Below are 14,888 nucleotides of genomic sequence, written 5' to 3'. Positions count from 1 at the left end.
TCGTTTCTGTGAATCCCCGGGGAAGAAACAAGCAACCTGCCTATCCGCCTGCACTCCCGAGATTCAAGCGCTTGGCCCGCCCTCGGCGCGTATCACGGTGGATGTTGTCTTAGTTGAGACATTGTGGAACAGGCTATTATTAGGGGCCGTTCAGCGTTTATGCGAGTTCAAGGATACACAAAACAACGCCCACGAGGCATCCTGTGATATGGGTAACGCCCGCCTCCCTTTGGGTTTCCATTTTGCCCATGTGTCGATACACGAAGGGCGGTGGACCTTGTGGAGGAGGAGCGGCTAGAAACGGGCATCGGGTTTGTACTGTACATATGTATTTGTAACTGACCTAGCCTTGTCACATACCCGCGCGGCCCTATGGTGGAATTTGCCCTAGGTACCATCCGTGTCGGAATGCGTTACGTATCGACACATTGACAAAAAGTTGGTCGGAAGCGACCGACATGTTTCTGCCCCCCCTTTTTCCTCGAATCCAAGGCGAGTAGTGTGTCCATCAGGCAAGATGCGGAGGAAGGCACGGTACATCGGGAGAAAAAAAAATAAAAATAAAAAAAAATGGGAAAGTGGTCGCCGACCACCCCGCAGCAAATTCATCTTGGATGCCGAACTCCCCGGCGCGGCACGAGCACTGACTGGCCAGTTCTCGCTCATCGGCTTTCTTGTTTTTGTTTTTCTTTCCACATCCGTCCTTATCCCTCACAACAGCGAGCTGAACCCGGCCTGGTCTCAGGGATGATTAGTGACGGGACTTGCCGGGCGCCTCTCTCCGCTACTGCTTATTCGAGCGAGGAACATGAGATGCATGCATGTGAGTGTGAGCGCGTCCGAAGGCCGCAGGGAAGTGGGAAAGTACCTCAAAGTATTCTACTTCTACGTCCCGTGGAGATTTTGAAATTGACCTATTCCGCTGTCGGTCAGATAAGACCCTCCCCGCGGCCATCGGATGCGCAGGCTGTCACGGGTTAGTCGGACTCCCTTGCGAGAATGGCGTGGAGAAAAAGGTTCTAGACCGTCCAGTACGTCTGAGGGCGGTTGGGAGAGCAGTGCTGTGTGGGTTTACCGTCAAGCCACAAGCTCGGGTAGGTTGGTTTGCCGGAGGCGCCGCCAGGCTAGATGTCGTGCCAGCGGGGTGGGAAACGAGAGAGAGTGCAGCCTCCCCAGATCACGCCAACTGCTTTCGGTCCCTGTCTCTTTTTCTCTGTTGTGAAGGGGGTGGAACAGCGGAGACTGGTGGAGTCGGTATCGCTGTTAGGCACGGACCCTGGTCGAAACCATGCTGGTAAGAAATAAGGTCTCAGCAGTCAGACAGCCAGCCACAATGAAGGGTGTGGGAACGAATTCCGTGAGCTGCAGTTGGTCCACTGCCCGGAGAAGGCGTGAACGAACGAACCATCCCATCCCAGCGCGCCGGGAAAGACGGAGACTCAACGGTAAGCCAAAGTTGTGTGGCTGGGTCTTAGAGGGGCCAGGTGCCCAGATCCTCGGAAACGCCCTACCGCTCGAGGATCGTCACGCCTCTAGTGTTGACAGGCAGATGCTAGATTGTGCTAGGTGGGCGGCCGCTGCGAATTTCCAGGCGCGCGGTGGGCATTGGAGATGGCTCGATCCTGCAACGCCTCTACTCTCCTCCTAAGCGCCTAGACCTGGAGAGTGCTCGTCTCGGAGGCAGCCAATTTCCCCTTCCCTCCGACGCCATGCAAGTCGACGCATTTTGGCAGCGGCCGGGACCGGTCTCGGAAGGCATCTCTCGCAGGATGGCACCCACGTCAAGGATGAAGACTAGACGGCAATAAAAACACAAAGTTCTGATTCAGAACTTGGTTAGCGAAAGGTGGCGGCGCTCCCCGTCAACGGATGACGAGGGTTTTTTGGCGGGATGGACGGGAGCTCGGGGACCCTTGCGCGCTGTGCCATCAGTGTGTGCGCCGCGGCACTTGGGGCGATCCCGAACCATTCTACTGGGAACCAGCCCAGACGACCCGGGCCTGCAAAACCCGCCCATCATTTGCGACCTGCCTCTTCTGGACAGCTCAGCACCCCGGAACTTGTCGATTGGGCGTCCAAGGGTGTGCCTGGGCGATCTGGTACCGATCCTACGAGCAAACCAGGTGAGTGGATGCGACTCCGTCACAGCAATAATAAGCAATGCGAACAAACCGAATATTTGGTGATATGGTGATCAAGGCCAGTGGTTCTTTGAGGCGAGGTCACACCCACGGGAAGTTCCACAATTTTACCTGGTTGGACTGCGCGGTAATTAATTAGTTGCAGTTTTGCGATATTATTACGGTGATCCACGGCAGGGGTAAGGTTGTCCAGGACTGAAGTTTTGTTGGGCTTGAATTAATGCTGGGAACTTGGAGGTTTAGGCCCAAGGGATTGAGTGATTGCCCAGCCAACCACGGTTTATTCTGGCGACTCTCCTGCCCTTTGGTTCCAAACCAAAGACAATATCACAGTTGTAATCGTAGAGCCTTGTCGATAACGAAAAACTGTTGTACTCACCTTTCGTTCATTTCTTGCCTTGGTTGATCAAGTTTAGTAGGTAGGTGTAGGTTGTCCTACGTTTGTTAGCCTGTTGATTGTGTGGTTCTGAGTAAAAAAAAAAAAAAAAAAGGGAGGCACACTAGTGATGCAAAGAACTTTCTCCACCCCGTCGCCCTACCGGTTTCGAGAGATAGATCTGTTGCAACTCTGTGTACTCTATACGTTGAGGGGGTGATGGGGTGGGGGAAGAGAGAGCAAAACCACGTGAATGGTTTCGATGCGAGGTCAACCCCAGATTTCATTGCAATTAGGGTGTGTACAGGCTAAGATAAAGAAGGCTAATTATGTTCAAGACATTGGTACATGGCGGTGAGATGGTCGTAGGTTTCAACGAATGGGCAAAGTGTTTTCGAGGCTGTGAGGGATGAGCATGGTCTAGAACGCGGACGGGAGCCTCGCTTGCCATCGACAATCTTGGAGGCGCTCAGGTGCCTGGACCGCTTGTTGCTGTGTAGCAGACGCTGCGTACCGTGAATGTATTATGAGCTTAATCTGTGGGACCAGTGCATATCCAATATCGTATGACAGGGTTATGTGTCGCGCTCCATGCGCGCTGCAGCATATCTTATGCGCGTCCCAGTCCGAACGGGGTTTTGTGTCTTGGTCGAGAGGGTGGCGGGTGGCGGGCCACGCTAGGTCCGAGCCTTAACCGGTTGTTCCCCGTTGCAGTGTAATTTGACGCTCTGCGAGCCGATATGATGTTGCCTCAGAAGCATGTCGGAAAGATGGCGTTCCGGGACAAACCCAGTTACTCAGTTTAGCTACAACTTACTCACCCCATTCCTGTTCTGGGACTGAGGACGAGTTGCTGGGTGATGCGGCAAGGCATTTCCGTTTTCCGATGCTTATAATTTCCCTGCTGGGCATAATTAGATTCTGTTCGGGGAGTTCTGGACAGGGAGGCATTGATTGTATTGTACTGTCAAAAGGACAACCTCCACTGTAGTGGATGTCGTTCGCGTGCAACCCCTCCGGATGTCCTTGGGTCCTTGCATTCTGTCACCAAATTTAGGGCAAAGTTACATCGGATAGCATGCGCCCACAGCCTCTACCTCGTGCGGCCCGCGGATTAAACTCCGGGGCGAAGCTCGAATAATGATGCGGGGGCCGGATACTCCTCAAATGACCGGGAAAGTCATGTGTCACCTCTCTCTTGGTATTCCGGTTCAGTGCGACGTCGCATCATTCCGGCCATGCGAAAATGAGGGAAAGCAGCTGGCAGAGGGGGGCCGCGAGACATCAAGGAAATGTGCGGTAATTAATCACTGACGGGGGAGCCCCAACGACGCCGCCAGCATGCTTTTCCATTGCGCATCCGGCGACAGCTTTGGTGGTTCGACCCGCATCGATAAGAGCAGCACTTGGGGGGGAACGGGAGCAGAACACCAAACCTACTGCCACACCTGCAGCCTGCGCCGCCTAGCACATGCTTTAATACGCCACGACTAGCCGCATGAGACCTTTGGGCATTGCGCCATCGGGACGAACACGTTTTCCAAGGACCGAAGGGCTGCACTTTCCGGGGTCAGGCCCTCGTCACAAAGGTCCTGCACTCATCGACGACATTAGGGTGGTGGGCCTAGTTCATTGGCAACAGCTTCAAGTGAGGTATACCTTCTGAATTCTCTTATTTGCGGAATGTACTGTATAAGAGTCCAGGCACTTCAGTTAATATCAACGACCAGCTGGCTTGACGGCGAGGCTGCGACATCCATTAACAGCCAAATGATCTATCAACTAGACTTCAACCGGCATGACGTGCTAGATATAGATGCGACTCGTTCTCTTCTAAACTCATGAGCCGGGTCTAGCTTATCATCTACGTATTTACTACCTCAAGTACGTAGGTAGCGAAAGTACTTCAGCCCCGGAATGTATCAGATTTTGCGTACAATGATTACGCCTCTTCCAACGTATCTAAGGTTAGCGTGAAGGGCCCACCGGTCGACGGTAAAATGCTGTTTTACGCAAACACTAACAGTGGATCTTTGCGGCACCAACTTTTAATGTTCTTGGAAGAGGTGTAGCTGTGAAGACGAAGTTTCTGAGTAGATGCAAAAACGTGTAAGCCTCGATATGACATCGGTCATTGGGAATATTATCTTGAATTTCGAGAGTGCAGGAGTGTTGGTGCCATTGAGTCGGATGTTAAGGTTATTACACTTTTGGGAGTTACCGTCTTGGCATAATCTTATGAGGGAGGTTCCTTGGTTCGAGTTCTTTTCTCACAATTGACTTGTCCGCCGCTGGGCTCGCACTTCGGGCCCGAGAGGCCCCACTATTCCATACCAGGCTAGGCGGATGCGGGACCCAAAGTCCTTGCTCGTTTACTTTTTCCTTTTTTGGACCAAGTTGATTCCCCAGCGTCAGTTTGGGGTTCTGCGGCGCAGGCCAGGGACAGCAACCATACGCTTGCTTGAGATGAAAATTCCGACTGGATTCGGGCGCTTACCCCGGTTCATGGAGGAACGCTCCCGTCGGTGGTCAAGTGGGCTTTGAATACGAGAGCGCTGCAGGTATTGGTCTCTACTCTCCCACGTCAAAATCGGTGGGGCCGTGAGTTGTTGAATCATCGCCAATCTTTAAGGCGCTCGCGTAACTCCGTCTCTGGGGCCAACGAGGAGCCTTGTCGGCACGAGCCATGTTCGCTTCGATGCAACCCGACGCGGGCGGTACTTTGAGTGGGCAGACAACAGGAGTGCCCTCTTTCCACGGAGCTCGGCGGTGGGGTTCGGAGGCGGGGGGTTCCTTCGGCAACCCGAGAACCGGAAGCTCCTGCTTTCTTCAACGCCGCATTTCCCCGTCGTTCCGCAACTGGAATTACTCTCGAATGTGGAGTTGCGCCTCCGATCCCTAGTCCGTTAAAGGAGGCATTTGGGGGCCGGTCAGGAACGACTGTGTAGTTGGTGCGGACGGATGAGGGTGCACACTAGCGCATCCAATGCGCTGGAAAAGATCTTCGCCAAGGGATCGACATGACCACACCACCACCGGGCTTTGAATTCGGGGAGGCCGCCTTGGCGACCTCAACTCAACGAAACAGCGTGCACAAACCATCTGGGGGTACCTGCCGGGGAGCTCCCATCGGCAGTGTATTCCGTCGCATCGCGATTCGCTGAGCACCTTGGTGACTCCGCAAGCAGACGCCAGAATCTGCCTTGGGCTTGATGACGGCGTCGAGGGAGCCTTGTCAACGGTAACTCCCTTGTGTTGAAATTGCGCGCGTTTGGGGGAGGATGGAGACCTCAAAGGGCAGCAACGCAGGGAAAAGGGGATACCGGAGAATGAAACTATCCGACCAGGTTCTCTTTCTGGCCTGTCGCAGTCGTTGCCTAAAATGGACCACCCAGCAATTTCACAGCCGGGGTGGCTTGATTGCCAGCTGTCAAGCCGCGGAGCCTTTCCCCTGACCGAGCCAGAGTCGCAAAACGACAAGGGAGAGCTGCCATGATGCGATCCTCGTGGAAAATCAAAAGTGGGGAATTCTCAACTACTGGCTCCCCGACAGGATAACTGACAGTCATCTTGAAAATATCTGCGAGGTTGTGGCACAAACACCCCAGCGGAAACTCTGGGATGCGTTGCAGCAGTGCCCAGCCCTACTCTCATAAACAACTTAACCTCGTCGGGTGGATGCATGGGACTGAAGGAGTTCGCCACAGATTAGTGCACGATTTAAGCGCAAAACTGCTCCGCATTGAAGCTTGTGTAGGGATCGAAAATTTCCTCCCAGGATCACCGCTACTTGGAAGCCCTCTTCTTCCGGACAGCAAACCTCGACAATCACCTGTTGAACCGATGAACAGGTGAGTTCATCCGATCTTACTCTCTTGGGTAAGGTACAGGCTGCTGTGCCAGAGCGACACATCTGGCCAAGTTCGCCCGCCTCCAACCCGCCTTAATTTCACACGTGTCTGGACTGAAACACGAGGATATGATCCCGGTCGGGGAATTTCCATGGAATCTTTGCATCGAGCTGATGGCTGCTCTGTCCCGCATCAAGGTGGTGCGGTCTCTGATCGTCCCATTTCTTCCAGCCGTGCTTTGCGTGGCCTGCCCCTGCGTGAATCGATATCCATCTGCCGGTCGACCGCCCTTTTGGGCCCGCGTCAAGCATCTAGGGTCCGGCGCCCCGGCTGCAGACGAAAAGCAACTCCCCTTTTCCTCACATATCAAAGAAAGCAGTTGTAGCCAATCATGATGCAAAGGCTCGAGAGCATGAATGTTTGGGGCGGGACGACCCTGACCGCTGGTACCATTCTTCTCGCAACCATCAGGGAAACGAGGCACTCAGAACAGAAGCACGCAGCTCTGGTGGTGGCGCTTCAGATGTACAGACTATGGTATCTCTGGTTTGGGCTCATATTGTAAACCTGATCATGGAAGTATTCGAAGGCAGCGTCTGATGGCGCCACGACACCTAGCCCACCAACCCGGTAGTCGTAAGTGCGCCACGAGAACCGTTTTTGAGACTTTAACCCAAAGCAAGAACCACTGCCGGCGGGGGTGGCGGAGTCTCGCGCAAGAGCCGGATCCAACTGTCAAGTTAGTGTAGTGAGCAGACCGGGGCAGATCATGCGCGCCCTGGCGTCGTCATAGGGCTGAGCACACCTCTCGTGCAATGCCCACTTTCATTCTCGCAGCCAAGCTTCGACGTACATTATAGGTTATAACGTTGATGCAAAGCGTCACAGTAAGCCCAAAGCCTATGATCTCCCCCGGATCCAGTATTCCTAATTGGCTAGGCGGAACGCCATCAAGCATAATGCTGACCACCTCCGCGACCAAGCGGATGCTGATGCAGCCCGGCACGGAACCTTTTGACCGGGAAACGGCGGTGGCTGACTAGGCGAGGGGCGCCAGTGCTTGGCATTGGGATGGTCCCAGGAGAAGGGCGAAGACTACCGATCTCGGGTGCAAGTTTGCGTTCTGAAGTGCAATACTCGGATTTAAGCGTCTGTTGTTTGCGGCTGCACGCACGACGGGGCTACAAGCATGAGTCCACTGGCTGTGGGGTTGAGGGAGACAAGCCCTGGACGGAGCCATGGATACCGGTGCTGTCGGGTCGTGCTGTTGGTCGGATTACCCACATAACGCGGTGCCTACCTTTGAGGTCGTTCTCTGGCCCAATGATTTGCAACCCAGCAATCGCACGCTACATCGGTTCCCGGCACCTCAGGGATCCTACCATAGCACATATCGGCGACTACTATATAGGAGATGGACGGTTGCATGCTTTCACAGTTCTTTGTGGATGTCTGAATGGCCGCTGTCCCCGCGTCGGTGAGCGCGGTTCGGAATTCTGGAGAGATTGTAGCACGCACAAGACAGGCGCGGACGGAGATGAGTTCTTGGCGCTATGACAACATGATCTCGCGCGGACCTGCTCAGTTGACCCCGAAAAGCTCGCGATAACAGGGGGGGCGGGATGGTCTTTCTGTCACCAGTCCCTCGGGGATGTGAAGATATCCCGAACATAGTACCCAGGGCCGGCTAGACAATGCAACCGTGACGTGCCGTAGCCCAGCCTGTGCAGCGAGTCGCAGTTCCAGAACCAAGGTTGCACCGCCCCCTACCCCGAGGCTGTCTTATTCTTTTTTTGGATTTTAACTTTCTTTCCTCTCCACCCATTGGACCAGGCCATGTGGAGACTTAGGGAACAGTAGTGCCCCGCTTGTCCGTAAAGAAGCCACTCAGCTGCCTGCTCAGCCACGCCTAGTCTTGTTTTGGCATCATCCATCGAGTGCACGCCTGGCGATCGAGGAGAACCGCCCCACATGCTGGGAACTTTCCACAAACGTCGTCTCTCTTTCCCCTCTCACCGTCTCGACATGTTGTGTAGACACGGCAAGGAGACGAGTGCAGGGCCCTGCTGACGAGTGTTGGAAAATGCGCTCACCGCCCTTGGCCTCGTGGTCCGGAGTGGGCGAGCCCTGCCGGAAAATCTGCGTCGGTTTGCATTGACGTGTCTATCAGAGACACTGTGCCGCCGCCCCGCTGGGTCTCAAGCCGATCCTAGAGACGATGGTTGACTGGTGATGGCATCTGCCGGAACTGCCGTACTGCTCAGAATTCGTCGGGCCGCTACACAGCATGTTATTCGTAATTTCAGTTTCTCGCCCTCCCCGTCCATGAATCCCTTCCGCTTCATCACAGGACGCTATCGATTGTGATCGCCAAGCACAGCAAAACTCAGTATATCCACTTGCAATGCACGTCGTGCACGTTGCCTCCCGTCTACCTATAGTTCTCGTATCCAGTAAAGGCTGGGACTCTTTCCTGTGGCATTGTGTATGTGCAACTCTCATTTTAGATTTTCTTTTTCCTTTCGAGCATTTGCTGGTTTTGTTGACTGGAGACAAGCTTCTGTCTGCGCTAAAATGCTTGGCTAGAGATGCCTGGCTACTGATCAGATTTGTGATCACCGCGCAATTATCTGCTATTCGCGGTCACGTTCCTGCCCCACACAGCTACTCCGCAGTCGGCAACGAAAATTGCTGCGAATCCTGGACATGAGTTGAGAAACAAGAGACAGGGTTTCTGGGGCCCGATACCCCCACGTGCACCACAGGAGTCCCCGTTCTCATTTCATTCCCCACCAGGCAAACCGACTTACTAGCGATTTCTCAGCCTGTTGACCGCGGGATAGTCGAGTAGCTCGATACGGGCTTCACAGACAACCGGTCTGCAGCGTAATGTCCCCACCCAGGCCAGGGACACATACCGATTGCTTGCAGTAACAGACCGAAGGATGATGATCTCTTGGGCCGCTTCTTCCGGGCTGGCACCGCGAGCCTGTTTTGACAATAATGTTCATCATGGTGTTCGCCAAGGAAGCAACCACACTGCGAGCAATGAGCATGCTGCGCAGTGTCATGGTATCCCGAATAGGCTGCGCGGATGCACACTTCAAGCCACGATTGAAACCGTTTCGTTTGGTCTTGAGGGCGCGATGGTTGCCCCAATGTTGCCGTCGATAAGGCTGTGCACATTATTTCGGGGAGTAAGGGCACGTCAAGCCAAGCCCACAGCGCATCACACATTACCTCCACACGGGCTCGGGCCTCCCATTGGCTGACCCCCGGGAAATGTCAAGCCACGACGCAAGAACGAGACGAATGGGCAGCGCAGCGGGCGGCAGGCTTAATCATCACCCAGCGAGCCGGGTGTGCGCAGCAGCACAAAGGTGAATAAAAATATCTCTGGAATCTGGCATGCAACCAAGATACGGGACCTGCGGCGCCGCCAGAGCCTCCACAATATACACGACTGCGGCAATCAAATGACGGCTGCTCGTTCCGACCGATCTGAATGGCTGTCGCTGGTTGGCCGTTCACCCATCCAGCCGACCTCTGACCGATACCCGCGATTGCGGTGGAGCAACGGGGGCGCCTGGCGCGGCCATCGAGCCCTTTGGCCCAGGCGCCATGCGGGGAGAGGGGGAAGAGGGGATCCGTCTCTCCTCATCTACGACCATTTCCGTCCCAACACTCCCACCGCCCGTTAGAGAGTTAGCAAGGGCACGAGTAGCAAGTCGTGTCTCTCATTTATTACGAGCCAACGCTGCACTTGGCGACGTTGGTTCTAAACTTGTGGCACATTCCATTGCCGACCACGGCATGTGGGAACAGTTGTGCTTTGCATCTCCAACATCGGCGGAAAAGGAGCATAAGAACTCTTCAAGAGCCAAGATAGGTACTCGCTAGAGCCCCTTAACGCCGACAGCACGGCAGTGGACAGTGCAACAAAGAGCCGCAGGTAGCGGCGCGAGGCACTGGCATTGGATTTTTGGCCCTGGTAAACAGGGATCCGCTGAGCAGAATGCGCAGCCCGGTGTCAATATTCAGGGCCCAGAACGAGCAAAGCGGCGAGCGAGAAGTGTGGGGAAAAAGTACCCGATCTAGACGAGGGAGATGGTTTCACGCGCGGTGCTCGGGCAGCTCATACTCTCTTCTGGTCCTGTGGTACATTATCAGACAGACCGCGTCGCTACCAGAGACACGCAGAGAGGCCCCAGGAGAAGGCCCAAGGGACGGTGTGGGATTGTGGTGTGTTTCTCTCCCGCGGGAGCAGAGTCCATGACCCACTCAACTGCAAGCACCAAGCCTTCGAGGTCTCCGCCCACTCGCTTACCCTTGTCTCCCATCCACACCAACCACGGGTCGCAGCACCCCTTCACCCTCGATTTTCCAGAGGTCGCCAATGTACCAAGGTACAACAGGTACAATTGGTTGTGTCTTCCCCCCTGCAACCCGAGCCCAAAGCAACGCAGCCCCATACCACCCAAGTCACCAAAAGCATCCCCTGTACCGCCCCTGTCCCCTGCCCCATGCAATGTATGTACTGAGCCTCTCTGGACCGGGAGCCCTACAGTGGACCACGGGATCGTCCCTCCACCAGCTCTCGGCCTACGAGATGCCCATCCGGGGGGTATATAGAAACATGACCCCCCCAGAACTCGTCCACTGGCGTACATGCTTTCATCCCGCGTCCCCAACACCATCACCAGCTCAACTTGCACCCCTCGACGCTGAGCAGTCCCGACAAGGACTAGAGAAAGGTCCTCGGTGCCTCTCGTGCCTACCGAGGCGCAGCAAACTTTTACCTCCCGTGTCGACAACGGGACAAAGGCCGGCCACCAAGCAGAACCGGCGCATAGAAGATCAGGGCCAAAAAGCGTTCCCTCGGATACCCCTTCGGCAGCCACTTACAACCGCCCGCGACCCACCAAGTAGTCCGGCCGAGTCACATAGGGTTCCGTACAGACAAAAACCAATACATAGCAACAACACGGCGCGGTTGCCGACCGGAACGGAGGACGGCAGACTTACACCTTGGCATGTGCATATGCAAAGGTCAGTTACCAGCGAGTTGTGCGCTGCTTGAGGGGCGCCGTGCCATGACTGACGCGCATCGTTTCTTCAGCGTGAGGCAGTAGCTCTCTCTCTATCTCTTCAACGACTCAACGAGAGCTTGTCGCCTGTTCACCTGGCCGCCCCCGGCCGTCTCACACTCACACGCACGCACACACGCAAACATACACACAAAGACCCCAACATGAGCTACCCAGAGCCGCCTCACTACTCCTCGGCACCAATGGACCTTGGTCTCTCGCCGGAACCGTACAGCGCCTATCCCCGTTCATCACACGAGTACCCGACGACGATGGGATACGAGAACGGAACTGTGTACACCGAGGCGCCATTCGTGTACAACAGCGGGAGGGCGTCGCCGGGCATGTATCCGGACGACAGCGATATGCGCGGCCCTTCGTCCGACCTGAGCATCGCCAGCGCGTCATCGTCCAACATGGGTTCACCGCTCTCGAGCCACGGGCAGGTGGCGCCAATCCCTGAGTGGGCCGCCGCACCCCACGGCCTCGGGGTAACCCCGGGCATCGTCGACCAGGGCGACTATTTCCCCGGCGCCGACGGCTACTCTTTCACATCGGGCGCACTCGAGGCCTACAACTCGGGATACGACTTCCCAGCCAGCAAAGCGCCAGGATTTGTCGGTGAGTTATCACAGATCCCTAGGTCTTCTCGTCTCTCTCCCAGCCCGCGCAGTCACCGACACACCCCGCGTGGCTCTATTTCCTCTTCAATTTCTTGCGACTCGGGATCCACCGTTGTTCCTCCCAAACCTTCAAGTCCCGTCCTGGCCGTCGACACACGTCTGGCGTGCGCCTCAGTGTCCGCGTCGCCAGCATCGACCCTGGCTTCTTCGGCCGTAACCTCTGGGCTTGTTTTTGCATCGCCCGCAACCTCTGTTTCCTCATTTTCTTCTCCACCGCCAGCTTGGAGCAGCCCGCCCCTGGGCGGCAGCCCGCCGGCTCGCCCCAGCACGCCCAGCCCGCGTCTGGTTCCTCCTTTTTTCTCTCAATCTAGCGGCCATTTCGTTCCCCCTCTTGAGACTTCTTGTTGGTTTCCTCTGTCACGGCGCGAAACTACTTGGTCGCATGGTCGGGTTACTGACATGGATCCCGTACCTGCAGACCCTTCTCTGATACACCCAGACGTGAGACCCATTGCGATGCCCGGCTATGAGCAATCGTATCCGGCGCCGCCCAACTCTGCATATCCCACTTCACCGGATCTCTCTGTATCCGCCTCCCCGCAACTCAGGAACGGCAGCGCCTCTCCCTTTATGCACAATCCTAATTACCCTCCCTACTCGCCCTTCCAGCCGCCCGTCGACCCGCAACGCCGGGGAAGCCTGGGATCCTACCACTCTACCTACTCTGGAGAGCAGACGTATAGCGGCGATGAGTCTAGGGAGAAGCAACGCTGCCCGCATTCGGACTGCGGCAAGGCCTTCAAGGACCTCAAAGCCCACATGCTCACCCACCAAAACGAGAGACCCGAGAAGTGCCCGATCACCACATGCGAGTACCATGTGAAGGGCTTTGCGAGAAAGTGAGTGACTTAACAAAAACCCCCCGTTCCCCCTTTGTTTTTTTTTTTTTTTTTTTTTTTCTCTTCTTTTCTCTCCCTCCCGAAACAGCATCACCAAACAGGGGCCGGGAAACCGGGTCAATGAGAACAGTCCTAACCTTTATGAACCACAGATATGACAAGAATCGCCATACTCTCACACACTACAAGGGCACTATGGTGTGCGGCTTCTGCCCGGGCTCAGGCTCTGCCGCAGAGAAGTCTTTCAACCGGGCTGATGTGTTCAAGAGGCACTTGACTGCGGTACACGGAGTGGAACAGACACCTCCTAATAGCCGCAAGAAGGCCGCAGGCGTGAGTGGCAGCAGCAACAAGAAGCTCACAGGCTACGCGCCCGACGCCACGGGCAAGTGCTCGACGTGCTCGCAAACGTTCAGCAACGCCCAGGACTTCTATGAGCATCTTGATGACTGTGTGCTGCGCATCGTGCAGCAGGAGGATCCGGCAGAGGCCATCAACGCTAAGCGGCTGGCCGAGGTGGAGAATGACCGTGACGTGCACCAAACCCTGGAGAAGAACCACCTGCCGACCACCACCATAACCGCCACCACCGAGGACGGGGAGGACGAAGACGAAAACATGGATGACGACGAGTTCGACGACGACTCCAGAGTCGGTCGCGGCCTCAAGGGATCGCTGGCCTCCCCGATCAGGAGGACAAAGGGCAGCAATAACCCGCCCAACGGGGTGCAGAAATCGCGGGGCATGACGCACTCGAGGGGCGGCGTCCCTCTCCAGGCCAAGAGTCGGAGCCGCAAGAACCGGCGCGACTACCCGTCGTCATGGGGTTTCGATAAGGGCCAGATGACCATGAAGAAGCGGGTGCTGGCCGTGTTTGACGGGCCACGCCGCCTGGCCAAGGACGACATGATGCTGTCGACGGAGCAAGAGGTGCGCATCAAGCTGCAGGACGGCAAGTCATACGTGACGGACCTCGACCTGCAGACGCTCAAGCGCGCAGAGGGCTTCCTCAACGCCACCGACGAAGAGAAGGGCCCGTGGATCTCGGACGACCCTACCGACGAGCAGCTTAAGCAGATGCTCGACTTTAGCGCTGCTTCTGATGCGCAGATTGCGGCCGCTACTCAATAAATCGCTTCACGAACCGACACCTTTGCTCGATATAACGCAGATACCCCAATGTATACCCCTCCTACCAATGTACTTAATATCCCCCATCCTACAAGGCGCATTGGACAGGGTTCGGTTGCATCGTCATAGTCGATACACAACCTCTCAAGTGAAAAAGCAAAAAAAAGGAAAGATGATGGCTTTGGGCAGGCGAAACGGTTGGCAGACAAGGTCCATGAACTGGCGCCAGACGGATATTTTCTTGGAGTTTTCTGTTCTTTTTTTCTTTTTCTTTTTTCTTTTTTTTTTTCGTCTCTTTTCTCTTCGTTTTTCAATGTTCCAGGAAAGGCGGGCGGATCTAATGAATTGAATGAATGAAACATACCTAGGGCCGGATGAGACTTCAGGACGGGACAAAGAACCAGGGTTGGGACACGGGAAAACACGACCAGGCGAGGATCGGAACCTCCTTTTTTGGGCTTTTTTTTTTTTTTTTTTTTTTCGTTTCTTCTCTTTCCTTTTTTTATGTTTCTCTTATCTTGCCTCCTTTCTTCTTTTTCACGCCTGCCTGATGCAGGCGGTGAACACGATACCCTGTCTCATCACCATCTCCTCTACGATTTCCCTTTATCTTCTCTTCCTTCATTTATTAAAGGGTTCCATCCGGTCATACTCGAAAAGGTGTTGTTGGTCGGTATTTTCTCGAGATCTGTATGTGTGTTGTGTTTATTTGGCCTTACTTTTTCCTACCTCTCACCTGGGCGCCTCGTCCATATACTATTAGTATTTTGAGATCTCTCT

The 14,888-nt window shown here is 55.2% G+C and overlaps 1 protein-coding gene across 1 annotated transcript; it reads left to right on the top strand.

Annotated features, from left to right (window-relative positions):
- Positions 1–11,619: 11,619 nt before the first annotated feature.
- MFIFM68171_05087 (uncharacterized protein) lies at positions 11,620–14,108 on the top strand (the record flags this gene model as incomplete). The annotated part of the gene is made up of 3 exons (XM_071060507.1): positions 11,620–12,076; positions 12,557–12,977; positions 13,130–14,108. The coding sequence occupies 3 exons, from the start codon at positions 11,620–11,622 to the stop codon at positions 14,106–14,108; spliced, it is 1,857 nt and encodes a 618-aa protein (XP_070916608.1).
- Between the last annotated feature and the right edge of the window lie 780 nt (positions 14,109–14,888).

The sequence above is a fragment of the Madurella fahalii genome (genome assembly GCF_045866475.1).
Source record: "Madurella fahalii IFM 68171 DNA, scaffold_2, whole genome shotgun sequence".
NCBI classification, from domain to species: Eukaryota; Fungi; Ascomycota; class Sordariomycetes; order Sordariales; genus Madurella; species Madurella fahalii.
Note: the sequence above shows the minus strand (reverse complement) of the source record. Positions and strands in the feature narration are given on the sequence as shown.